General features: G+C 36.6%; 1 protein-coding gene and 2 non-coding genes across 14 annotated transcripts in view; all 3 read right to left on the reverse strand.

Moving 5' to 3' along the window:
• The window catches only part of LRCH3 (leucine rich repeats and calponin homology domain containing 3), a 107,848-nt gene that overhangs the window by 18,289 nt on the left and 62,449 nt on the right, over positions 1-27,110 (reverse strand). For 2 of the 12 annotated variants that reach the window (XM_002684799.7, XM_005201442.5), the window contains exons 8-15: positions 26,842-26,962; positions 25,192-25,340; positions 20,685-20,761; positions 12,861-12,912; positions 12,325-12,465; positions 8,486-8,536; positions 6,925-6,978; positions 2,678-2,749 (exon numbers count right to left, since the gene is read on the reverse strand). In XM_002684799.7, the coding sequence (XP_002684845.1) occupies positions 2,678-2,749; positions 6,925-6,978; positions 8,486-8,536; positions 12,325-12,465; positions 12,861-12,912; positions 20,685-20,761; positions 25,192-25,340; positions 26,842-26,962 (717 nt within the window). The remainder of the gene's footprint in view (positions 1-2,677; positions 2,750-6,924; positions 6,979-8,485; positions 8,537-12,324; positions 12,466-12,860; positions 12,913-20,684; positions 20,762-25,191; positions 25,341-26,841; positions 26,963-27,110) is intronic. The other 10 variants (XM_024994802.2, XM_005201443.5, XM_024994809.2 and 7 more) reach the window with 5 other exon arrangements.
• Positions 11,102-11,173, reverse strand: LOC112448322 (small nucleolar RNA U2-30). The gene has a single exon (XR_003036689.1). It is a non-coding gene; the product is annotated as a small nucleolar RNA U2-30 (small nucleolar RNA).
• On the reverse strand, positions 11,344-11,423 carry LOC112448324 (small nucleolar RNA U2-19). Its single transcript, XR_003036691.1, has one exon. It is a non-coding gene; the product is annotated as a small nucleolar RNA U2-19 (small nucleolar RNA).

The following is a 27,110-nucleotide window of genomic DNA, read 5'->3' on the forward strand; positions in this document are numbered from 1 at the left end:
TCCTTATCTTCAAAGAATATGAAATAGGAAGGAGAAAGCTAGTTAGCTAAACAAAGACCTGTTGAAGAACCAATGGTACACATTGAAAAACATAAGAAGTAGAGATTATTCCAGATACAGAGGGGAAAAAAACATTTAAAAGACCTATTACTGTGAGATACATTAGAAACTTTTAACACATTTAGGAAATAAAATGATAAAGTTAACAGGCAACTCTACTAGATAAGGATCATGGCATCTGGTCCCATCACTTCATGGCAAACAGAGGGGGAAACACTGGAAACAGTGACAAACTTTATTTTTGGGGCTCCAAAATCACTGCAGATGGTGACTGCAGTCATGAAATTAAAAGACGCTTGCTCCTAGGAAGAAAAGTTATGACCAACCTGGACAGCATATTAAAAAGCAGAGACATTACTTTGCCAACAAAGGTCCGTCTAGTCAAAGCTATGTTTTTTCCAGTAGTCATGTATGGATGTGAGAGTAGGACCATAAAGAAAGCTGAGTGCCGAAGAATTGATGCTTTTGAACTGTGGTGTTGGAGAAGACTCTTGAGAGTCCCTTACACAGCAAGAAGACCCAACCAGTCCATCCTAAAGGAAATAAGTCCTGAATATTCAGTGGAAGGACTGATGTTAAAGCTGAAACTCCAATACTTTGGCCATTTGATGCGAAGAACTGACTCATTTGAGAAGACCCTGATGCTGGGAAAGACTGAAGGTGGGAGGAGAAGGGGACGACAGAGGATGAGATGGTTGGATGGCATTACCGACTCAATGGACATGAGTTTGAGTAAACTCCAGGAGTTGGTGATGGACAGGGAGGCCTGGTGTGCTACAGTCCATGGGGTTGCAAAGAGTGCAACACGACTGAGCAACTGAACTGAACTAGGTAAGGAAGAGCTGAAACACATTCCACTGAATGGCAGCCAATATTCTCACCTCCAGAAGTACCAAAAGATAAAATGCAGTTGGGTGTAATGGAAAACAAAGCCAGATTAGAGGGGACTTATAAAATGGGGACTTTTTAAAATATATTTTTATTGAAACTGTAAGTCTAACTGATTTGCATTCCAGTATATAAAATAATTAGCTCAAACCATGCTGATACCCTGACTGTAACAAATTAACTTTTCTCTTATATACCTTCCTTGAAAGAATTTTGAAAACAGTCCCTCAGATAATTTTCTGTGTTGTTCAAATAAGGAACATACTGAGAAAGGCTAGCAAAAGGTTAATATAGAAGAGAATTAGAAAGTTTTTTCAGGAGTCATTCAGGTATGAGTAGCTTCAATAAGAACCAGAAAGAAGGTTTATCAGGTTTACAGATGTAAGCTGGAGTTAGCATCTGGAAGGACATGACTCTAGATTCTGAAAGTATTCTGGTAAACTGCTGCTGCTGCTGCTAAGTCGCTTCAGTCGTGTCCAACTCTGTGCGACCCCAAAGATGGCAGCCCACCAGGCTCCCCCGTCCCTGGGATTCTCCAGGCAAGAACACTGGAGTGGGTTGCCATTTCCTTCTCCAATGCATGAAAGTGAAAAGTGAAAGTGAAGTCGCTCAGTCGTGTCCGACTTTTAGCGACCCCATGGACTGCAGCCCACCAGGCTCCTTCGTCCATGGGATTTTCCAGGCAAGAGTACTAGAGTGGGGTGCCACTGCCTTCTGGTAAGCTAGAAAATTTTAAATGTTCACAAATAAAAATTAAGCAGGAAAACAAGATACAATACTTAGAAATTATTATCATTTAGGAGTATAATTAAAACATTTGAGAATTACAGTGGGTACTGAGTAAAATGAACAACTGAAAAGGGAAACCCCAACCTAACACTCAGGTAAAGATGAGAATAACCCTGGTTTCATGCTCAGCACCACATGGGCTCTAATGAGGGGGACCATGGAGCCAAAATGGAGGGCAGAGAACTTGTGAAAGTCCATAAGGACAAACAGGTTAGGAAAGGTACATAAAAGGGCCAAAGCTTAACTTACAGATAAGACAAGGGAGGCATCAAAATAATTTTCAATTATAAAGATTCTCCCTACATAAGAACTACTAAATAACTAGAAAATCTCCACTCTGAAAAGAAAAGAAGAAACAGGTGAGGTGTAAATCACAGGAGGACATATATAAGTTAGACAAGGAGAGGACCTGGTTGACAATGAGGATTATTAATCATTTATGTATCAAATGATAATAAGCATGGAATTATCATCCTTAGAGGGAAGCCTTCAAAAAATAAAACACCACAGGTTTTTAATTTAGACTTACAGGCCATATGATCTCCACTGTAACTTCCTAGTTAAGCACAAAAGCAGCCATAGACACATGGGAGTGGCTGTGTGTCAATAAAACAGAAACAGGTGGCCTAGGGACCACAGCTTACTGACTCCTGCTATAAAAGGGTTTTGGCAGCGGACAGTCTCCCAGTTTGGGAGACTGGGACTCAAGTTATTTCGCATGCACTTAGCCAACAGAGTTAATTCAAATAAAAACTCATGATCAAAGTAAAATAGTAACAAAGTTACAAAGTAAACTCATGATCAAAAAATTCTTTGATAATAAAATTAGAATATTTCAAGCAAAATCTCAATATAAAGAATGAATGAAGGCTCTATGTTTCTGGCATAATAAAACTTGCAAAAATTCCTGGTAAATTACAATAACGAGATATACGGATACCTGAAGAGGCCTGAAGGCAGAAGCAGGAGGCAGGGGAGCAGCATAACCCACTTGATTCACACCTGACAGCGACTAAATTGCAAAAGAAAATGAGAAGAAACAGAAGGCAGCATTTATGTTAGAAAATGTCAGACAGACAGGCAGGCAGGCAGGCAGATCTTCTCAGTAAAAGCAGAAAAGGAAAGGTCACTGACAAACTTTCAAATGGTTCACTAAGACACTGACAGGGCAGAAAGAGAATACCTGGGAGAAAAGGCCTGTAATTTAACACAGTTTCTCCACCTTTAATTCAACTATTTCAATACCCCATACCACATTAATCAAGAAGTGAAAGATAAGATTTAATATAGAAATAAAATAGAACGTAATTTTTTTTTTAATAGCAAAACAGCCTTAGAAACAAATGACTCCTGTGCTATTCCTATAACAAGGGAAACAAATCCAGTCAAAGAGTTCATTTTAACTGACCAGAACTGGCATGAATAAGGGCAATATTTTTTCAATATTAATCCAAATTAGACTTATTATAATTCAGTTTAATGGCTCTGGAGTGAAATGCCAGGATGTAAGGGTTTTGCATCACACCTTAAGGATGAACCAGCATTTCATTTCTGCTTCCGTGAAAGTCCAAATGACCTCTAAAACATACAATTTTCCTTTTGTTTGAATCTTTTATCCTTTCACCAATCTATGAATACATACAACTAGTTAAATATATTAGAGATACTGTTATAATCTATTATACAGAATTTTATAGATAAAAGCTGTTCAAAACATGACAATTTTTTTTTACTGGTGGGGAATGGAAATCAGAGAAGACAAGACTATCACAAAGGGTGCTTGGGTGGGATTTTACCTGTTAAAAATGCCAAAGGCTTAAAGATATTAAAGTCTTTATAAGTTAAATAATTAAAAAAATTAAACTATGATCACAAATACCTGAATCATGGGATAAATGAACAGGAACACAAGTGGTATTTAGAAAAAGGTAAGATGGTCAATAAAATAAATACAACTATAATTTTAATGAATTGATAGATAGCAATGTTTTTTTCATGTGTGCAAAAAAAAAAAACATGTAATACTCACAGTAAGATTATCTATCTTCAGGCAGAAAAAAGTGAAGAAAGAAATGTACCAAGAACAGACTGTGACAGCAGTCTTACATTTTATATGCTTGTACTTGTTTAGATTTCCTGGGCTTCTTTATAATAAAATGGACTTGAATTACTGTCAATCTCAAGTATGTGCTGTGTGCCTAGTCGTAGTCATGTCTGACTCTGAGACCCCACAGACTGTAGCCCATTAGCCTCCTCTGTCCATTGGGATTCTCCAGGCAAGACTACTGGAGTGGTTTGCCATGTTCTCCTTCAGGGGAGCTTCCCAACCCAAGAACTGAATGCCAGGGATCAAACGCAGGTCTCCCACATTGCAGGCAGGTTTTTTTATCATGTGAGCTTACCAGGGAAGCCCAATCTCAAGTATAAAAAGGCTAAATGGAACTATGTTGGCAAAGGAGGAAAAAAATGAATGGAGAGAAGAGGAAGTGAAATGAGTCAAAATCTTTGCTAGTATCTAGCACTAAGTTGGCAAAGAAGGAAAAAAGGAATGAAGAGAAGAGGAAGTGAAATGAGTCTAGATACTTGCTAGTATCTAGAAATGGGCTAGACATAGATGTAACATATACAAAAGCAACAAAGCCTGAAGGGCAACCGAAAAGGAATGTTAGTGTAACAGATATTAAACATTTCTAATACTTATATCAAATCCCATATTTCAAGGTCTTTAAATCAAATTCAACATTTACTTGCTGTATCATCAGACCTTCTCATCACGAAACTATTTTTTTTTGACAACTTTTTCTTTTTTTCCTGACTGTGATTTAATTTATTTTAGCCATTCCATGCAACTTGCAGGATCTCAGTTCCCTGGACTAAACCTGGGCCACTGCAGTGAAAACTCCTAATCCTAACCACTTGACCACCTTAACAAATGAGCAATTATTACATGTAAAGAATACATAAAACTTCCAAATTATTCAGGAATTACTTATTAGTAATTATAAATAATGTATCCCAGGAATTATGATAGGGATTGAGTATACATAGGTAAATGCAACAGAGAATATCCCCATGCCCATGAAATTTATAATCTAACAGTCTATCGTTGGGGGAGGGATATAAAAAGCAATAAACTCCCACCTAAAAGTACTATGAAGACAAGTAACAGTGGAGAACTGATTTGGGGTAAGCAGTGTTGCAGAAAAGCCATTTTAAGCATGTGACATTTAAGTTGATACCAGATAGATCAGTAGGAGTCAACCAACGGGTATATGCAGGGAATGAACAACATTGCATGCAGAGGGAACAGCATTTGCAAAGATCCTGAGGTGGAAAAGGGTTTCTCATATCTGTAGAGCAGAAAAAAATGCTGACATAGCATGAGACCAGAGATGAGAGACAGATAATAGCCAGAGTGCACAGGAACTTAAAGGCCATGTTAAGAAGTTTGCAACTTATTCTAAAGGGTTTGCAGACCGTGTTAAGAAGTATATGGACTTTATTCTACCGTGTGAAGATGATACTTAAGCTCTTACGTCATTTAAGAGTAGTTTTGATAAGACCAGAGGAGAGGTATGATTTAAAAAAAGGCTCTTTGTGTACATGTTGGACACTATTTGGCATGCAAAAATATCTGAGACATGGTTCTTGCTTTTAAAGGCCATCTAATTTACGCCAGACATGAATACTATTAAGTAAAATAGTAGTGTACGTGTTTGAAAATGGCTGAAATTTCAAATTTCACGCTAAGGGGGGATTTTGTGGCTGTTTTTCCAAATTCCACTTTTTCCTTGATAAAAATGTTTGGGCATTCAGCACTTACTGTATGTGTTATTAAATCTCATATTCAGTTCCCTAAAGTGTTTTCAATTATAGTACAGGAGGCAACATAGCACGGTGTTCATGCAGGTTTTAAGTCACCTGGATCTAGATCTGAACCAGCCTTGTACTTATTAGCTATGTGATCTTGGAGAAATCACATCTGGACAAAACACTCTGTGCCTCAGTAATCATTTGTAAAATGGTGTTAAGTTTACCCTTAGCTCTTTAGGCTGCTGTGAGGATGAATGAAATAATGCTGGTACAGCGTCTGGATCATCACAGGCTCTCAGTATTTTTCTACATTAATTTATTATTTGCTTCTCAAGCCAATTAACTTCAACTAAAACTCCAGAAGCTTATTTCTTTATAAGACTGCCCAGTTAAAATGTGCTTTATCCATCATAAAGGAAATGATGATTGCAGAACACAGAGATTTTGACAGTGAAAGTTTATGTAACAGAAATCTCATGCTGATGTATGTAGTTCATGCAGTAGCATGCACAGAGGCAGCAGTTACCAGCTCCTAAGACAGGAATTGCTACAGACAATAGGCTTTTGAACTGCTGCTTTTCAATACTACAGTGAAAAAAGTAACATAAAACATGATGGGAAAACCAATTGTGTAAATGGTTAGAATCCTCTTGCAAAGCTGATAAAAATAAGGCTCTCAATAAAATTCTTGTGTTATACTCATTTTCAGCTAATGAAACAGACAATAAGTAAACCAATGTGTTTTACGGCATCTTCTAATGTGTTCAATAAAATCAAATAAAATTTAAAAGGAAAAGCAAACTAATGTTAACAAAGATCAGTAGATAGCATTCCAAGTTAATGTTTCCCTTAGTTTAAAACATAAAATGAGTATGGAGGGATAATCTTGAGATGGAAGTATTTTTTTTAAAGTTTGGGATTTTCAGTAGCTTAAAATAGATAATAAAATAGGGTGTCAAATACACAGTTGTATAATTAGCATCATGAAGTAATAAGGGAACCATTAATCATACAGGTGACTCACAAAACAAATTAATGATTAACAACGTACATCTGTAATTAGAAATTACATTTTAAAAACTAATATATTATGCCCTCTCCTCCAACACACATACGAAGCCAATATGGTTCTCAATGCAGATGTTTTACTTTTGAGAACACTAACAAAGGTATTTGAATCACATCTGCAGAATACTTGGAATACTGGGTAAATCATGAAAAGTAATGTAGGGAGACATTCTAACTATTTGTAAAGCATTCAGTAATGCTGCTCATCATGTTTTATGGTATTTAGATCAATTCAGAAAGAAAAGTACAATAGCTATTCTCCAATCTTACAGCAATGTAAAACTCCATTTTGTGCAAGGTTCTTACCACTAACAAGGCACTATCATCAGTGTGTTGAGACCTTCTGGATGGGAAGGGACACTGGAGAGGTGGAGAAAAATGAAGCAGTGTCAAAACCAAGCTATGCACACACACGACGAATTTCACAAATACACATGCAGAGAGACATATTAACATATACTTGTAAAGATGCCAACATACAGGACCACATTCACAGTCATTCAGACTTCATGCGTCATAACAGCTAGTAAGTTGTGAGTAATGATTTTCTTCTAAAGAACTTAAACAATTTCAAATATGATTTTATTGCCTAATCTAAAGTGAGGAGGAAATTATTCTCTGTTCTAAGAAGAGAAAGCTGAAGTACAGATGTAGCAATAATATAAAGAATTTCTGCTTATTTAGTGAGCTAGTGATAAATTAAAAATAATAAACCCAAGAGTCATGCCTCCTATTCCAAGCGTCTCTTCATTACCTTTCAAGACAAAACAAGGGTACAATTGGAAATTTTAAAGTGTACATGTCATTTTCCTAAGAGCTTTAGTTTCATATAATGAATTATTCCAGAAGGATCATTAAGAAGGAAATATTTGGGTTTAAAAAGGAAGAGTATATTAACTTATCAAATTCTGACTGTCAAAAGTTTGTATAGTTATTACCATGAGAAGAAAAGACAACTGAAGATGCTTGAGTGAATCTTTCAGGTGTTACACCAATGCCCAAGTTCTCAAATAAATGAACAAAAATAGTTATTATATGTCTAAGATTTTAAAAACTTTATAATGGATAATTTAAAACATTTCCAATTATTTTACCAATCTAGAAACACTTGTGCTACGACAACACTGTGCTGAAAACTGATGCTTATAAAGCCCCATGTGTTAGGTTTTCAAATAACTTATTTTACAAAAAACAAAGTCATCATTCACATGAAAAAACATGTTAATGCATTCTTAAGGAAGTGATCATAAACTCAAAAAATAAAAAGGCAAAGACAAAGGAAAACAGCTAATTAAAAAGCCAACTACAAGAAAAATACTCATTTAGTAAGCATCAGTTTAACAGATCAAAACAGGTGCACAGATTTTTAAAAAGGTTAATAAGCAATTAATCTTACATGTCAATTTGTAATGAAAATGCACAACTTATGATAAAATTAATGTGTACAAAGTATAACCAATAACATACACACTTAGGAAATGAGCTCTGAAGTGGAAATACTATGTAGAGCTTTTGGTTTAATACTGACACCAATCACCTGTGTTAGATACAGATCTCAGGACCATCTCTCATTACACAATAGCTTTGAAAATGGATGAGGGAGATGATATCTCTGCCGGGGAAGCAAGGAGGGTAATAAATAACCTCCAGATGGATGTGTATAAATTAAAAAAAAAATCCTGATCTATAGATTGTAATAAACTTCCTGGCCCATGTCTTTTTCTCCCTAGTAAGTAGATTTTTGTGAAGAGAAAAAAGAAAATGCCAATAATTTGATCACTAAAAACATATGATAATCACATGCAAACTATTTCATTTTCATTGCAGTAATAAAAAATTTCAAAGAAAGGTGATTATATAAACTTACCTCACCAACTAAGGGGGTGTGTTGTTTTTGTGGACTTTGCGATGCTTTTTGCTATATACCCCACAAGAAAGGGAAGTTGGTTAGAATTTGGAACACTGGAAATGAAAAATTCTGTTCATTAAATAACCACTCACATTAATTTCTGTATCTCTTATGTATGACACTTTTCTAAACTAATTGGTTACAAGATGCCACCCTTTCCTTAAGTAGCTTATATTTTAAATGCGGAAAAGCAGTAAGCTGATATATAGTACTTTTCTGTGTATAAAAGCATCTATAAACAGAACATTTAAAAACAACGCTTTTTTAAATATGTACACGGATAAAAACATATTCACAGAGTAGTGATTTCTCACTAAATTTTCTCAATGAAATCATTCTTTCTCTAATGGCTTCAAATATTACTCCAATGCTAACAGCTTTAGCTCTCTCCCATCAGCCAAATTTCAGGCTTGTATTTTCAAATGTCTGTGGAAACTCTCTACCTGGAAACCCCACTGTCATCTTACGTTCAACATAACCAAAAAAACCCTTCCATTTCCCGTAATAACTGGCTCTTTCATTTAACTTGCTAACTTCTGTTATTACATCAATTAATAATCTCACAATATCTGCACTGAGTGTTTTACAATGTGTTCCTATACACAGTATCTCAAGTGATTCTTCTTATTCTGTGAGATAAACACCATAATCATATTCTGTAAAGATGAAAAAATTGAGGATAGAGAGTTTGTACGGTCTGTGCAAGGTCACAAAGTAAGCAGCAGAACTCAGATTCATACCAATGTCTTCTGACTCTAAATCTGACCTTCTTTCCACAAAGCTAATTCCCATCAAAACCATTCTTTTAGCCTCAAAATCTTGCTTTGGAACCTTTTGTTCCCCATTCATTGTCAATAATTTTTCAACATTCACTACACATCTATGTATAGGACATAATGATGCTTCTTCTAAAAACTCTTACTGTTATTTTATAAAACCCTTTGTGGTAGCAAGGGGTGTAGCACATACCATACTAACAAAAGTACTAGGTGCAGCCACAGTTATTCTGAAGTAGTTGATATTTAACTGTTAAATATTACACAAATAAGGAAAATAAAGGCATAGAACGGCTCAGTAACTTTCCAAAAGTCAAGCATATACCTAGTAGCAGAGCTAGATTCAAATTTAGGTATTTCTGATACTAGGACCTTACCATTGGACAACACGGCTTTTCCTTAGGAAACTTAGAGATTGTCTAGTTTTATGCCTTCATCTAATTACTGCAATTACTCTCTATTTCATTTTCTTGCTTTCCTCATCTTTTAATATATTCTTACATGAGATTAGTTTTTCAGAAGTACCTTCCCTCTAATGTTTTTCTCCTGCTTAAGAACTAAAATTGCTCTTGTCTGCCTAACTGTTTAAGATCAAACTCCAATTTGACCTTTAATCAAGGCTATCTACAATGTAATTATCTCTTACTAGTTATATGACTTCTACATATGGCAAGCTAAATGAGTTATTTTATGTAAAATGGATAGAACACTTAGGACATAATATGTGTTAGCCATTATCATTAACTGAGAGTCAGTACAGCATTCTGGTCATAGACCAGGGATTTGAGCCAGCCTGTCCCTCCTTCTTTTTTCTTTCCAGTTTTATTGAGATGTAAGAATCTGCCTGCAATGTGGGAGACCCGGGTTCGATCACTGGGTTGGGAAGATCCCCTGGAGGAGGGCATGGCAACCCACTCCAGTATTCTTGCCTGGAGAATGCCCAAGGACAGAGGAGGTTGGTGTGCTACAGTCCATGGGGTCGCAAAGAGTCAGACAACTTGAGCAACTAAGCACATAATTCACACATGGCACTGTATCAGTTTAAGGCAGAGAGCACTATGATCTGACTTACAGAAGTCATGAAATGATTACCATAATAAATTTAGTGATATCTACCATCTCATACAGATTCAAAATAAAAGAAAAAAAAAAAGATGAAATGATGAACTCTTAGGATTTACTTTCTTAACAACTTTCACATTTAACATATATGCTGTATTAATACATTACATCTCTAATTCTTATTTACCTTATGATTGGAAGTTTGTACCTTTTGGATACCTTCATCAAATTCCCCTTCCCCCATGCCATGCCTCTGGTAATCACAATTCTGACCTCTTTTTCTATGAGCTTGTCTGTTTTTGAAGTATAACTGATCAACAACACTATATTAGTTCCTGGTACACAATATAATGATTTCATATTTCTAAATCAAAGTGATCACCATGGTAAGTCTAGTTACCATCAAATTTTTTTTTTTTAAAGAAACTTTTCCATCCGCTTCATTTCCATTTTCTATTCAGTCTATCTTGATTAGAATCTTTGCTCTGCCACTTACTAGCTGAGTATTTAACCTTAGGAAAACTCTTATCCTCTCTGGGCATCAAATATCATCATTGCAGGCTTTATACATTTGAAAAAAATATAAGAATTTATCATGTGTATGGTAGTTAAAGAAGATACACTTTGGCTAGAGTTATGAAACAAGAGAAAGCAATTAGAGGGTGAGTGATTCATCTGTTCAATCATTTAAAAAGTATTTACTGAACTTTACTGTTTTTTTTTTTTTTTTTAATTCTGAGCTCAGATCAAGTGTAGAAACCTTCATAGTTATATAAAGTTCTGCAGTAAAATCTTTTCATCATTGCTCAGAATTGATCAGCCTTTCATACAAGCACACCCACAACCAACTCTCACTTACCCACCAATAAGCCCCTTATTTATCCAGTCACCTACACACACACACACACACACACACACACACACACACACGCACGCACCCACCCCTTCATACCCCTTATTTTAAATTATTCTTTTGCTTCTCAGAACTACAGAGATCATGCATCAGATACACTGGGTGGTCTTCTGATGCTCAGATTTGGCTACTTTCATCACTGATCCACTTCAGTAAGAGCAGATCTCAGAGAATGAACTTTACTGTTGGCTAAGGCTTCTGAAGGCTTGGTTAGACCTAGAGAAACATCAGTGAATAAACACGATAGAAAGAACATGTCCCTTTCTTCATGGAATTTACAGATAAATAAGAGAGACAGATACATATATATGGGCCATGCCACTAGGCTTGTGGGATTTTAGTTCCCTGACCAGGAATCCAACAAGGGCCTGTGGCAGTGAGAGCGTAGAGTCCTAACCACTGGACCACCAGGGAATTCCTGGGAGAGACATATATTAAACATGCGAAAATATAAATAATTATTTTAAAAAGAAAAAAAAAAACTAAGGTAATTGCAGAACAAAAAGATGTAAGTAACACAGGCCAAAAAAGTGAACCAGATTTAGAGACAACTACAGAGTCTGTTTAAAACAGAAGTATTAATAAGGATTATTAACTGAGTAGCTGGGGAGAAACAGAAAGGAAAGAATCTAAGATGACTAAAGTATTAAGCCCGTGAGCCTTGCAAATTTTTGAGGTAAGAAAGTGAGTGATAGGTTCAGGTAACGATAGTTTAAATCTTCATGGCACTTTACAGTTTACACAACATTTTCACTTTTATGATGCACTAGAGGTTTAGGAAACAGCAGCTGGACAGTAAAGTGATACGTCTAATGACAGACAGCTAGTTAATAAGAGTAAGAGACTATCCTCAAGCCTATCTACCTTTGAGGACAGTTAATCTAATCACAAACAGGAGACAGTTATACTATTTACTCACAAATTCTTATGATTATCAATTTTTTTCCCCCACGAAGACAATAAAACCTGACAGTCTCAATGAAACAAATATGCACTTAATTCTAAGAAACTTTAGGAGTACCATTCAATGAACCCAAAGAACTCACCTTGACAAAGTCCAGGACAGCATCTCTCTGAATCTGCTTGGTCCTTATTTTCTCCTCCTCATACTGTAGGGCAGCAAGTTGTGCCTCTCTCCGAGTACGTTCTACTAATTGTTCTCTTCTCCGATGAAGTTCCAGGTCTGTCTGTGAAAAATGGAACAAGAGGATCATTTTGCATATGCACGCAGGAATAAAGATCAACTTACTAATATTCTTTATAAATTTTGGGAAACTACTGCTGACCCAAGCCATTTTTACTTTGCATTCACTGAGCATTTCTTCAGATGTGCTTATTGCTAATTTTTTCCCATTTCTGCACTGTGTTCTGATATGTAGTATAAATTCTTATTTTCTCTCTGGTATTTTCTCTCTAAAATACTGCTACTCGTTTCAGGGGCACATATTATGTTAATTGTAGACTGAAGAGACAGGTAATAAAATTCAGAGATGTTTGGGAATTAACTGCAATTTAAGTATTATAAAAGAAGAAAATCATCTTAATTTAAAAAGAAACTCAAACTGGAAAATTTTCTTTTTACCTGATTGTGACTTGGTGATACTGATAAGAGAGAAGATGGCTCAGCTGGAACTCTGATCCAAAAAAGAAAAATAGAAAAGAAAAAACTCTTTGGTAAGACAGATAAATAAAAGATAAGTGGAATTTTACTGTTAATGTAGTTTTCTATTAATCAGCAGGCAAACTGTCTGGTCAACATTGAAAGACCAACTGCATTTTATAAACTTGAGCCCAAGTCATTAAATTAAGCTACAGGAACACCTGATGCCTCCAACTCATATTTCACATGATGATATCACCGATCAAGCTACACATAGTGGACAACTGTCTATGTCAGCCAGTGCTGATGATAGTTATTTGAGATCACTTTTCAAACAGTATTGTTTCTTTACAGCTCACAGAACTACATCTTCTTTATTACTAGGACTGAAACAAGATACATGTACATGGAGATGGTTTATACACAAAGCCACTTTATCAACACAGTTCTGCAATACTACAGAACCTATAACTTTACGTGTAGAGCACATCTACTCCCATTTTTAATTGAAGAGCAATTTTAGTAACAAAACTGAAGCTTTTGTTCATTTTTATCTTTAAGAAAAATATGAAACCTGATTTGATGCTTAAAAAAAAACAGTAAAACTTGCTTTTCAGTTTTATCAGTGTTAATTCTTATATTTTGGTATTTATTTCTTATATTTCCTAAAGTTTAAAAATATAATATATAAGAAAACAAAAACTTAAGCTAGTCTATTGTTCTTTCATGCTACATTTTTGTCTTATATTGGTTCCAAATCTTTGAAGTATTTACAAAAAATTTTTTTTAATTTCTAGGCATTAAAAAAACTTTGACAGAATAAATTGTTTGTAATTTTTAAAAGGAACAGAATAAATTACTTAATGCCTACCAAATAAACTACTTAATAACTTCCTATACAAGATTTAAAATAATGTTAAAGGTAGAGATTTAAAACTTCCTTAACTTTCTATTAATCCTCGCCAACCTTTATCCTACCACACCTAACCAGAGCATACTCAGTCACAAGTCTTGCAAGAAAAGAGAGGAATGTATTGGTAGGATAAGATTTTTAACTGGGATATAACCAATAAAGAATGAGAGATGAGTGACTCCAGGACCATGTACTAGAATAACTGGCATTAAATGCAAGTTTGTCCCAAATTACCAACTTCACTGTTAACATTTCTTGTAGCTTTTATTGGCCATCTATAGATAAACTATACCAGAAAGGATCATATAAAACCATCTCAAGTGGGTGTATGTACCTTGATTTGAACATTTTTAATAATGCTTTTTAAGCAAAACTTTTTAATATACATCTTTATATCCTCATTTCTTCACCCTCTTTTTTACACCAAAAGTTGGTTGAATTCACTGTTTGCACTTCATCTCATCCCATTTTATTTTGAACCCACTCCAATCTGGATCTGTCCTCACAAGTTCATTGAAACTGCTCTCTTCAATTTGGGGGATTTACATGTCCAAATCCAATAGTTATTGTCAGCCCTCACCTTCCTGAACCTATTAGCAGTATGTGAGATTTGCTTCTCTCTCCCCCCACGTCTTGAGAATGTCTCTTCACTTAGCCTCTGGGACATGACGTTCTTTCTCCTATTTCCATAACCATTCCTGCTTGTCTCTACTACCATACCACTGTGCTCATTTCACACGCTACCAAGGTTATACTCAAAATGCTTTAAGACAGGCTTCAGCAGTATGTGAACTGAGAACTTCCAGATGTACAAGCTGGGTTTTGAAGAGGCAGAGGAACCAGAGATCAAATTGCCAACATCTTCTGGATCAGAGAAAGCAAGGGAATTCCAGAAAAACATTTACTTCTGCTTCACTGACTATACTAAAGCCTTTGACTGTGTGGATCAAAACAAATTGTGGGAAATTCTTTTTTTTTTTTTGGAAATTCTTAAAAGAAATGGGAGTACCAGACCATCTTACCTGTCTCCTGAGAAACGTGTATGCAGGTCAAGAAGCAACAGTTAGAACTGGACACAGAACAATGGACTGGTTCAAAATTGGGAAAAGCTATATATTGTCAGCCTGCTTACTTAACTTATACACAAAGTACATCACACAAAATGCTGGGCTGGATGAATCACAAACTAGAATCAAGACTGCCAGGAGAAATATCAACAGTCTCAGACATGCAGATGATACCACTCTAATGGCAGAAAGTGAAGAGAAGCTAAAGAGCTTCTTGACGAGCATGCAAGAGAAGAGTAAAAAAGCTGGCTTGAAACTCAACATTTAAAAAACGAAGATCATGGCAACCAGTCCCATCATTTCATTACAAATAGAAAGGGGAAAAGTAGAAGCTGTAACAGATTTTATTTTCTTGGGCTCCAAAATCACTACAGACGGTAACTGTGCCATGAAATTAGCAAGCAAAAGATGCTTGCTTGTTGGAAGGAAAGCTATGACAAGCCTAGACAGTATACAAGCAGAGACATCACTTTGCCAACAAAGGTCCGTATAGCCAAAGTTATGGTTTTTCTGGTAGTCATGTATAGATGTGAGAGTTGGACCATAAAGAAGACTGAGTGCTGAAGAACTGATGCTTTCGAACTGTGATGCTGGAGAACACTCTTGAGAGTCTCTTGGACTGCAAGAAGATCAAACCAATCCATCTTAAAAGAAATAAACTGAATATTCACTGAAAGGACAGATGCTGAAGCCGAAGCTCTGATACTTTGGCCACCTGAAGTGAGAGCTGACTCATTGGAAAAGACCTGGGAAAGACTGAAGGCAACAGGAGAAGGGGGCAGCAGAGGATGAGATGATTAGATAGCATCACCAACTCAATGGACATGAACTTGAGCAAACTCCAGGAGACAGTGGAGGACAGAGGAGCCTGGTGTGCTACAGGCTATAGGGTCACAAAGAGATGGACACAACTTAGCGACTGAACAATAACAACAAATAATCCAGTTGTTTAAGCCTTAATTCTCTCCCCTTTACTCTAAGTTTATACATCTAAACCTGCTTACCTGGTTAACACCACTGAATTTCTAGCAGCATCTCAAGTAGAACATAACCACAACTTAATTTTCATCTCACACTTCAAAACTGTTCTGCCTTATTTACACTCCTTAGTGTTCCTTGAACACACCAAGTATGTTCCTCTGTAATGGCTTCTGCCTAGACTGTTCCTCCCCTAGATAGCCAGAATCCTTGATCCCTCTTTGGAGTTTCGATAAAAATATTACATCATAAAATTGCTCTCGCTTTCCCCTCAACCTGACTCAGTATTAACTCTTTCATCCTGCTTTATTTTTCTTTGTAGCACTGAGCAGTACCTGATAAGTATTTGTTACATGTATTTATCTGTTGTGGCGTTGTTATCAGGAACCTAGAACATAACCAGACTATTGCAGTGCTCAAGAAATATTGTTTAAACAAATGGCAGTGGTATCTTCCTCTCAAAAATATGGAATATTGACACAAAAATACAGGTTTGTAATTATGCGTTTTTAAATCTTGAACTTGCTTGAGCTGGGCAAACCAGAACTGTACCTCTGTATGACAGACTCTGAACTGCCCTTCTGCTTTTCTTTATTCATCATATCACATTTAATATAGTAGCTTTTCTAGTTTTGTCTATGTAACATGAAACTAAAAATATCCAGGTATTTTTTTAATACTATACTGCTTCCAGTAGAAATTAACGAACTTCACAGGACGTAGCCTGACATTATCACATTATCATCTCTCCTGAACTAAAATGCCTATCAGGTTATAAGTGAGCCCTTAAAAAAAAATTTTTTTTTTGATATATAAAATAAATGACAGTTTTGTTATTTTAACTAAAAATTTATTTACTCCATCTTAGCAAACAGTTGGAGAAGGCAATGGCAACCCACTCCAGTACTGTTGCCTGGAAAATCCCATGGACGGAGGGGCTTGGTGGGCTGCAGTCCATGGGGTTGCTTGGAGTCGGACATGACTGAGCAACTTTACTTTCACTTTTCACTTTCATGCATTGGAGAAGGAAATGGCAACCCACTCCAGTGTTCTTGCCTGGAGAATCCCATGGACGGGGGAGCCTGGTGGACTGCCGTCTATGGGGTCGCACAGAGTCGGACACTACTGAAGCGACTTAGCAGCAGCAGCAGCAAACAGTTATAAAACACTTACCAATTTATCATAATACTCTTAACATACCTCCTTACCTTTCTTAATCCTCAGGCAGATAGTGTCTGTGTTTGTGTGGGGGAGGGGGAGGTAGGAAGAAATGTACATGGTGGGGTGATGGGAGGAGAGGAGAATTGGGAGGAAAAAGCAAACAACCTTTTTTTTCAGCAGTGACAAACAAGCAAGTAGCAATCTATAAACTAACTTAATTCCTTTCAGTCTTTGTAACAGAAGGACTGATCAAGACTTTGTAGGTTAACATATTTCTCAGGTTGGGAAGCCTCAACAGCTCAAGAGGTAAGGATTCTTCCTGCAACGCAAGAGATGCAGGAGCCATAGGTTGGATTCCTGGGTTGGAAAGATCCTCTGAAGAAGGAAACAGCAACTCGTTTCAGTATTCTTGCCTGGAAAACTCCATGGACTGAGGAGCCTGGCGGGCTACAGTCCACAGGGTCGTTAAGAGTTAGATATGACTGAGCACACACATGAAGCAACGCAACATTACTCAGGTTACAGGCAAGCATTGTGAGCCTGAGAGTTGCCAGCCATTCTGAGGTGATTTTGTTTTTCTAGGTTCTAATTCATGATTCCATTTGAGGAGGATAAGAACTCTGAAATTCACAGCTATTTCCCAATACCTAAAAAAGTACTTAGCATATGAGATATTTAGCAACATGAGGTATGAGGTATGTATTGATCTTAAAGCTCAACTGATGACAGGAATAAAGTATGGGGTTCTTATCCAAAGACTGTATTGATCTAAAGATTTGAAACACCTAGGCAACAGTAATCATTGATTCAGTTTCTAGCACCTGTGGCAGGTTACATATTCTGAATGACTCTGCCAATGGAAACAAAAAAACTGTTCAACAAAGTAATCTTTTAAAATGCACTGCTGAAGTACTAAAAAAAACAAAACAAAACAAAAAACCACAGATTCTAAAAAGTTAAAAAACAGGAACTTTGGATTAAGGTTTGGTAAGCAGATTTTTGGTACATGATCTCCTCCCCTGGTATTATTCCAATAAATATGTTACGTATCAGAAAAGGACTCTGCAGATGAAATTAAGGTTACTAATTGGTTGACCTTATCCAGGTGGGCCTAGTATAATCATACAAGTCATTAAAACCAGAAGAGGAAGGCAAGAGAGTTTGAGAGATGTGGCAGAAAGGGAAATCAGATTTATGTGAAGATCTGACCCGTCACTGCGGCTTGATATGGAGGAAACCATGAACCAAGAAATGTGGGTGGACTCTAGACGCAAAAATGACTCCCAGCTAACAGCTAACAAGGTAATGGAGACCGAAATCTACAACTGCATGGAACTGAATTCTGCCAGCAACCTATATAAGCCTGGAAGTGGATTCTCTTCCAGGGTCTCTAGGTAAGACTCTAGGCTAGCCAACACCTTGACTTTGGCCTTGTGAGGCCCTAAGCAGAGAACCAAAACAAGCCTGCCCAGACTTCTATCTCTCAGAACTGTAATATAATAAATAGGTGTATTTTAAGCAACTAAATTTGTGGTAATTTGTTATATAAGGGTCAGAGACATTACTTTACCGACAAATGTCCATCTAGTCAAAGCTATGGTTTTTCCAGTAGTCACGTATGGATGTGAGAGTTGGACTATAAAGAAAGATGAGGGCCGAAGAATTGATGCTTTTGAACTGTGGTGCTGGAGAAGACTCTTGAGAGTCCCTTGGACTGCAAGGAAATCTAACCAGTCAATCCTAAAGGAAATCAGTCCTAAATATGCATTCATTGGAAGGACTGATGCTGAAGCTCCAATACTTTGGCCACCTGATGGGAAGAACTGACTCACTGGAAAAGACCCTGACGCTGGTAAAGACTGAAGGCAGGAGGAGAAGGAGACGAGAGAGGATAAGATGGTTGGATGGCATCACCAACTCGATGGACATAAGAGTTTGAGCAAGCTCCGGGAGTTGGTGATGGACAGGGGAGCCTGGCGTGCTGCAGTCCATGGGGTCGCAGAGTTGGACGTGACTGAGCGAAACCTAACTGAACTGAAGCATCAGAAAACTAAAACTTTAGTAAGACAACTGAGCAAAAAGCTGGCTTTCACCTTGAGGGTGTGTGCCATATCCTGAAAATCCTGAGCTTTACTTATGATGGACACAGAAGGTAGGAGGTGCCAAAAATAAAGCAGAGGTCTATCCAACATGGGGAAATGTAACAAGAAATGCCCGCATGATACTGGAATCTCAAATAACCACATTTTCAGTAAAGGGACACATTGACAACTAAAAAGTCACTTTGAGATAAATTTCAAAGACATGAAATGTGTCTAAATCTTCATGAACTAACAAGATTAAAAAGGCCATGTTATAAGATTTCTTTCTTTCATTATTCTCCCTACAGTTTCTTTATTCATCTATAGCTCAGCCTTCTAAACAACTTTAATATCCTGTCAAGTATAAGTAAAGAATGATGTATGACACTTTCTACACAACAAATTTAACGTTACTTAAGAACAGATTTATCAAGCCTACTTTTTTAAGATTTCAAAAAAAAAAAAAGGAAGCAAAAAAAACCAAAGGCTGAGAATCTTTCAACAATTGTGATACAGTTTATGATAAGAAACTTTTTGGAGTTCAAGAATAAGAAGCAGTACTCTTGAGAAAACAAAAAAGCAGCAGCAGCAGCAGTACCCTAAATGGTCAAGCTAAGTTTAGAAATATCCTTTGAGGCAGTAATTATAGATAAAAGATTACTTCAACTGAGATGGGAATGAAGAATATATTGTTTTCTCTGTTGTTCTGTCATCTAATCAAAAGTTTAAGTAAAATCGCTGAACTCCTGAAATTCATGCAGCTCTATTTATGCATAAATCCATGTACATCATTATAAACTTTATTGCTGCTGCTGCTAAGTCGCTTCAGTCGTGTCCGACTCTGTGCGACCCCAGAGACGGCAGCCCACCAGGATCCTCTGTCCCCAAGATTCTCCAGGCAAGAATACTGGAGTGGGTTGCCATTTCCTTCTCCAATGCATGAAAGTGAAAAGTGAAAGTGAAGTCACTCAGTCATGCCCGACTCTTAGCGACCCCATAGACTGCAGCCCACCAGGCCCCTCCGTCCATGGGATTTTCCAGGCAAGAGTACTGGAGTGGGGTGCCACTGCCTTCTCCAATAAACTTTATTACTTATCTTCAAATACTTATACAGATAAAGGTTTAGGTAATCTGAATTTAGAATCAGTAAGTCAGTTTTACTTCTTATTCTAGAGCACACAGGTACATTTCACTTAGCTCTAAATACATCATATTTAAAACACATAGTGGTAATGGCACCCCACTCCAGCACTCTTGCCTGGAAAATCCCATGGGCGGAGGAGCCTGGTAGGCTGCAGTCCATGGGGTCGCTAAGAGTCAGGCATGACTGAGTGACTTCACTTTCACTTTTCACTTTCATGCATTGGAGAAGGAAATGGCAACCCACTCCAGTATTCTTGCCTGGAGAATCTTGGGGACAGAGGATCCTGGTGGGCTGCCGTCTCTGGGGTCACACAGAGTCGGACATGACTGAAGCGACTTAGCAGCAGTAGCAGCAGCAGTATCTAAACACCTTCATTATATATATATATACATAAAACCAAAATCATTTCATGCTCTTACTACCCAGTTTTAAGACAAAATGACTAGCATTGGTTTTTCAAACCTATTTTGATGTGAATATCTTCTCATGTCTTCTGTTTTTTGAAATTCCCTCATGGGTATTGGCTTTATTGGTGAACCCTAGGCCAAAAACAGAAAGACAGATCAATTTAACACATGTATCCAGAAAAGTGTAATTACACAGTTTACATTTCAATGGCATTTAGGGATCAATATAGTATATTACACTAAAAATATTTTAACAAAATCTTGGAATGTGAATTTTCACATTTAGAAGGATTATAGGCTATATTACTGCTTTGATAAACAGAAGACTGTTCACAAGCCAAAAACATTTATTTTTTAAAAATGTAGATTTTCTTCTCACTGTACTTTATGATTTATAATGACCATACAGTAATATTTACAAAACAGTAAGATGTGAAAGTTGGAAAGAATCTTAGAGATCATTGAGCACAAACTCTCCTCTAGAACAAGAACGCCTACCGATCCTATCCTGACTTTTGCTCAGCCTCTCGACTATTCCTGGTAACAGGAAGTTCACTGGGGAGACTACATTTCTTTACTTCATCATCATCATAAATTGTACTTATGTTAGACAAATAGTCCTGGGGATGATAGTAGAATATCAAGACAAAGTAAAAAGTAATTTCTTCCTTTTTCTTTAAAGATTTATTTACTTATTTTATTATTTATTTATTTATTACCCATTTATTATGATGGGTCTTTGCTGCTGCACACAGGCTTTCTCTACTTGCGGGGAGCGTGGGCTACTCTTTGTTCTAGTGTGCAGGCTTCGCACTGAGGTAGCCGCTCTTGTTGTGGAGCACAAGCTTTAGGAGTGCTGGCTTCAGTAGTTTCAGCTCATGGGCTCAGCAGTTGTGATGTACCGGCTTAATTGCTTGGCAACACATGGGATCTTCCTGGACCAGGGATGGAACCAGTGTCCCTTGCACTGCATGGTGAATTCTTAATCACTGCACCACCAGGGAAGTTCAAATGTAATTTGTTTATGGCAAAATATGGTATTAATTGGGGCTTCCCTGGTAACTCAGCAGTAAAGAATCTGCCTGTGATGCAAAAGATGCAGGAGACCCAGGTTCAATCCCTGGATGGGGAAGATCCCCTGGAGAAGAGAATGGCAACCCACTCCAGTATTTAGAGTTGGACACGACCGAAGCGAATTGAACACGAGCATGATGGTATTAATTAGGGCTTTCCTGCTGGCTTGTGGTAAAGAATCTGCCTGCAATGTAGGAGACCACGTGCAATGTAGGAGATGTAAGTTTGATCTGTGGGGTGGGGGAGATCCCCTGGAGAAGGAAATGTCAACCCACTCCAGTATTCTTGTCTGGAAAATCCCATGGACAGAGGAGCCTGGCGGGCTACAGTCCATGGGATCACAAGAGTTGAACATGACTGAACGACTAAAACACACAGGGTAAAGGTCATTTAAAAAAATTATTGATTGAAAACGTAACTGCTTTAAGTTATATGGCTTATATACTGAAAAATTTAAATCAAAGATAGAGACACCATGTATTTTGTCAAATGAGAATCTATAAAAACAATATAATCCTACTTAAGCACCAAAGAAAATCATCAAAATGGGTATTCTAGAAGGGAAAAAAACCCAACTTATTCTCCCTAAAAATCTAAAATCAAATTTTATTTGATTTTACAGTCTATGTCCAAGAAACAGGTACATCACACATAACTAGAAAATCTTAGGTGAATTACTCCAAAGGGCTAAGGCTGATTCCTGTAAAGTCTGGGCATAAGGATCATATTAAATGAGACACAATTCTAGAATCTGGATGAGAGAATATTTATTCTAATTTTAGTTAATTTAAGTTTATAAGTAAACAGAAATCTCTCTTAGTATGCTACCATCAGTGACTTAGCACCCAGGTTTTACAATGCTGTGATTACCTAAAATTACGGCAAGAGGTACATGAAATTTTCATGACAAAAATGAACGTAACATTAGTTTAATTAAAAAAGTAAATATGTTACAGTCTATAAGCCATACCCCATTTTGTCATAATATTTCTATGCATGTGAGAGGTATTATGATAAACCTTAAATAATAGCAGAGTGTTTAAAATCTCAAATAGTTTTTAACAACCCATTTTTAGGCAGTATCCAAGAATATAAAAAAATATTTATTCACTGGTTATTAAACCATTTAAAATAATACTACTTCATTTTACTTTTATATATGGGTGGTGGTTTAGTCACTAAGTCGTGTTCGACTCTTGTGACCCAACGGACTGTAAGCTGCCAGGCTCCTCTGTCCATGGGATTTTCCAGGCAAGAATACTGGAGTGGATTGCCATTTCCTTCTCCAGGAGATCTTCCCGACCCAGGAAGTGAACCTGGGTCTCCTGCATTGCAGGCAGATTTTTATATATGCCAAGCTTCAAAAGCCTTATGACACAGAAGTCCTAAAGAGCCTTACAACAGAATCATAAAGACTACTATACGTAATAGGTAGATGGAATCAGAAAACATATTACAAATTAGCCAATATAATGGATTAAAGAAATGATATTACAATTTTTCACCAGCAGTATAACGGGCATTTTCACTTTTAGTAGAAATACCTCATCTACACAGGATAATTAACCATAAAACAGTCAAAGAAAAAGACTACAAGAAAAGAAAAAGGATTCCCCAAGATTATAAAGTGGGCGTTGTTAACTTAAATTTTACTGCCAAGTAGATGCCCTTTGCTCTAGCAGAAATGCTTACAGCCTGAACCACAAGTAGTTTCATTAATCAACTTGTACACATTGCTATCTGTAGGCTGCAGGACTTTGATTCACAGCAATGGACATTATTGGTTAGTTTCACCTTTTGAGATGTCAGTCACCCATTGTCAACCATTGATCCAAAAATACTATATGGAAAGTTTCAGAAACAAACAATTTGTAAGTTTTATACTGCATGCCATTCTAAGCAGTGTGGTAAAATTGCAAGCTGTCCCACTCCATCCCACCTGGATTACGAATCATCCCTTTCACCAGGGTATCCTGCCTGTTAGTCAGTTAGTAGCTGGCTCAGTTAAGTTTCTCTCAATTATCAGACTGTTGCAGTACAGCAGTGCTTGTGTACAAGTAATCCTATTTTATTAATAATGGACCCAAGTACAAAAGTAGTAATGTTGGTAATTCAGATATGCCTGAGAGAAGTCGTAAAATGCTTCACTGAAGTGAAAAGGTGAAAGTTCTTGAATTAATAAGGAAAGAAAAAAATTGAATTCCAAGGTAAGATCTACAGTAAGAACAAAGCTTCCATCTGTGAAGTTGTGAAGAAGGAAAGAGACATTCATGCTAGTTTTGCTATTGCACTTGAAACTGCAAACGTTACACGCCCACAGTATGTGTAAATGAATGCTTAGTTAAGATGGGAAAGGCATTATATTTGTGCAGTGAGATAATAAGAGAGAGCATGAGTGTGCACACATCCAAATTCACATAATTTTTGTTACAGTATACTGTTGCAACTATTTTTAGTTATTATTCTTAATCTCTTACTGTGCCTGATTTATAAATTAAACTTTATCATAGGTATGTATGTATAGGAAAAAACATAGTACATATAGGGCTCAGTACCATCCATCCACTGGTGTTCTTGGAATGTATTCCCCTCAGATATGGGCTGGGGGGAATAACGTATTTATCAAACTTTAAATACAAGAGTGTCTTTTGAACCAACAAAAAATACTGTGTTCAAAAGTCTTCAGATAGGAAAACCAAGTTTTTTTTTTTTTAAAAGAATGATAATAACACTCTATAACATGTCCCACTTGAAGTGACTATTCGCTATTTCTAAAAGACTTAAATACATCATTCTTCAAAAAGGCCCCAAGTGTTTCTCAAATAATCCCTGCTCAGAGCCTGGGACCAACTCCAGACATTAACATCACACACACTGAAGTGGAGCCATTTTATTATGCTGACTAGATACACTGAAGAATGCTATTTCTACTTGAGACCCTTGGGGAACTGGCGGAGACTTCGCAGTGGGCTGAATGCTCATTTGTTTTCTAAGGCAACTCAATGCTCCACTATAACAGACACCCAGGAATTTTAATGGCAAACAATTTGTATTCTGTGTGACTTAGCATAAAAGCACCAATATAATTAAGCTCATCATGAAAATTCTATGGTTGAGTCTGTATGTTGCTCCAAAAGTCTGCCGTTGGTTCAATTCTTAATTACTGACCAAACTATGATTTATCAGTTAACAAAAAAGCATTAAGAATAACAATAAAAAGCATCATATTCCTTTGAATTTTCTTAGGACTTCTCTTCTTTAAAATTCTGAAATCTGTCTTTTTATTTGAAAAATAAATCTCAACTTTACTTAAGACTATTGTCTGATTTTAAAAATAGTTTGAAAAAGTAATAAAATTGGAACTAAAGATAATAAAACAAATAATTGAGCCTAAACCAACAAATCACTGATATGACAGAAATTTAGACTATCATAAATTGTTTTTACTAGGGGATGGCAACAAATTTAGGTTTAAACATGTATATTACCTCATGAGAGATTCGCCGTTGTTCAATATACGCCATAAACTGTGAACTGAGGCTGTCTGAGTCCAGGCCCTTGTGTGGTCTCACCTCATCCTCATCTTCCTCTGCAGTACAGCTGTCAATATAGTCAATCTGATCCAGTTCATGTTCCACTGTCCATATGACACAAACACACACACACATCAAAAAAAAAAAATTCAAGTTAGATAGCCAACAAAAACCATTAAATTGCATTCTTTCCTTTTCCTTAACATTTTCTATTATGAAAGTGGGAAGAATAAATTACGTAAGTCTTTATCATTTAGTCCATGGTCACTCACAAGAACAGGCTAAAGAAAAGCCCTAGTCTTGATTCACTACAAAGAATGCAGTAATTGATGGTAATTACTGGAATTTAGACCTCTAGTATTTCTTTTTTCTTTGGCTAGCTCTTGACTATTTTAAACAAGTTTGACTCTGTGAGACAAAAAGAGGAAGAATAATTTTTTAACGTTGAAGGGTATATCTTCTTTTAGGTTTTGTGTCATTTTTTGGATGTTTTAGGTTTGGGGCTTAATCATATCTCTTTAAAGAATTAGGCAGAAAACCTAACACAATTAACTCTAAATAAAAGTGAAAAGACAGGAGGAAAGACTTGGTGATAAAGAAACAGATACTGATGACTGTTCCCCTTATTGTAACTGCTATCCATTACTAGAAAAAAAAGATTTTCCTATTTAGAAAAATATTTTTTAGAGGTCAGTATTGCAGGTATGTTGCAGCAGTTTGTGGATGGAAGGGAATCATTTGGGGAATTTTTGCTTCTCAAAATGCTCTGGGGTGAGAAGCACATAAATAAGATTCAGATGCCCTTGAAGAGCACAATTTCAGATGAAAGACAAGGCAGACATCAAGAATACACTGAATTTCTAAAAGAGGTCACACAATGACCACAAAGAGAATCTTTAAAAAGGAGAATACTTCTAAGAAGATCATGGTTAAATCAAGATTAGCAAAGATCAGGCTTCCCCTATGGCTCAGTGGTAAAGAATCTGCATGTCAATGCAGGAGACACCAGTCCGATCCCTGATCCAGGAATTTCCCACATGCCATGGAGCAACTAAGCCTGTGCACCAGAACTATTGAGCCTGTACTCTATAGTCCAGGAGCCACAATTACTAGCCCACTTGCTGCAACTACTGAAGTCTGAGCGTCTTAGAGCCCACACTCTGCTACTGGAGAGGCCAGTGCAACAAGAAGCCCACACATGCAGCTGGTGAAAAATGCAGTGTATGATCACTGCAACTAGAGAAAAAGCCCACGCAGCAACCGAGACAGCACAGCCAAAAAAAAAAAAAAAAGATTAGCAAAGGTCTATTCCAGATAAACTTATTAGTAAACTTAGTATTCCAGAGAACTCAGTAAAGTTCTCTCCCAAAATAAAGAGAAAAACATTATATTTTAATTACAAGCCTGAAAACATAGAGAAATTGAAATTTAGTCCTAATAGAAAACATTTTTTTTTCTAATCATATGAGAAGAGGAGGGAGGTCTCTAAAAAAAGAATGGAAGAAGTTACAGATATACAAATAAAAGGAATGAATGGATGTGAAAAGGCCGTTTAAAAAGTCAGAGATAAAAAAGATTTTGGATGTTGTTAGGAATCACGTTTACCTCCACCATTTGTTACTACTAAACTGCTGTGATTCTCCTGGTATTGATTTTCTCTTCGTAGTCTTTGTTCTTTAGTAATTTCTGCTACTCGAAGAGGCAGATCTGAAAATTCATCTGTAGGCTTAAAAAAATAGCAGAAACACTAAAATAAATCACTTCAAATTTTAGACAAGGTATTTATAGCATAAACTCAGAATTTATATTTTTTAAAAAAGAGCAAAATAATTACAGAGATGCATCTACAAAGATGTACATATTATTCAACAACA

The sequence above is a fragment of the Bos taurus genome, chromosome 1, assembly GCF_002263795.3.
Source record: "Bos taurus isolate L1 Dominette 01449 registration number 42190680 breed Hereford chromosome 1, ARS-UCD2.0, whole genome shotgun sequence".
Classification (NCBI taxonomy): Eukaryota; Metazoa; Chordata; class Mammalia; order Artiodactyla; family Bovidae; genus Bos; species Bos taurus.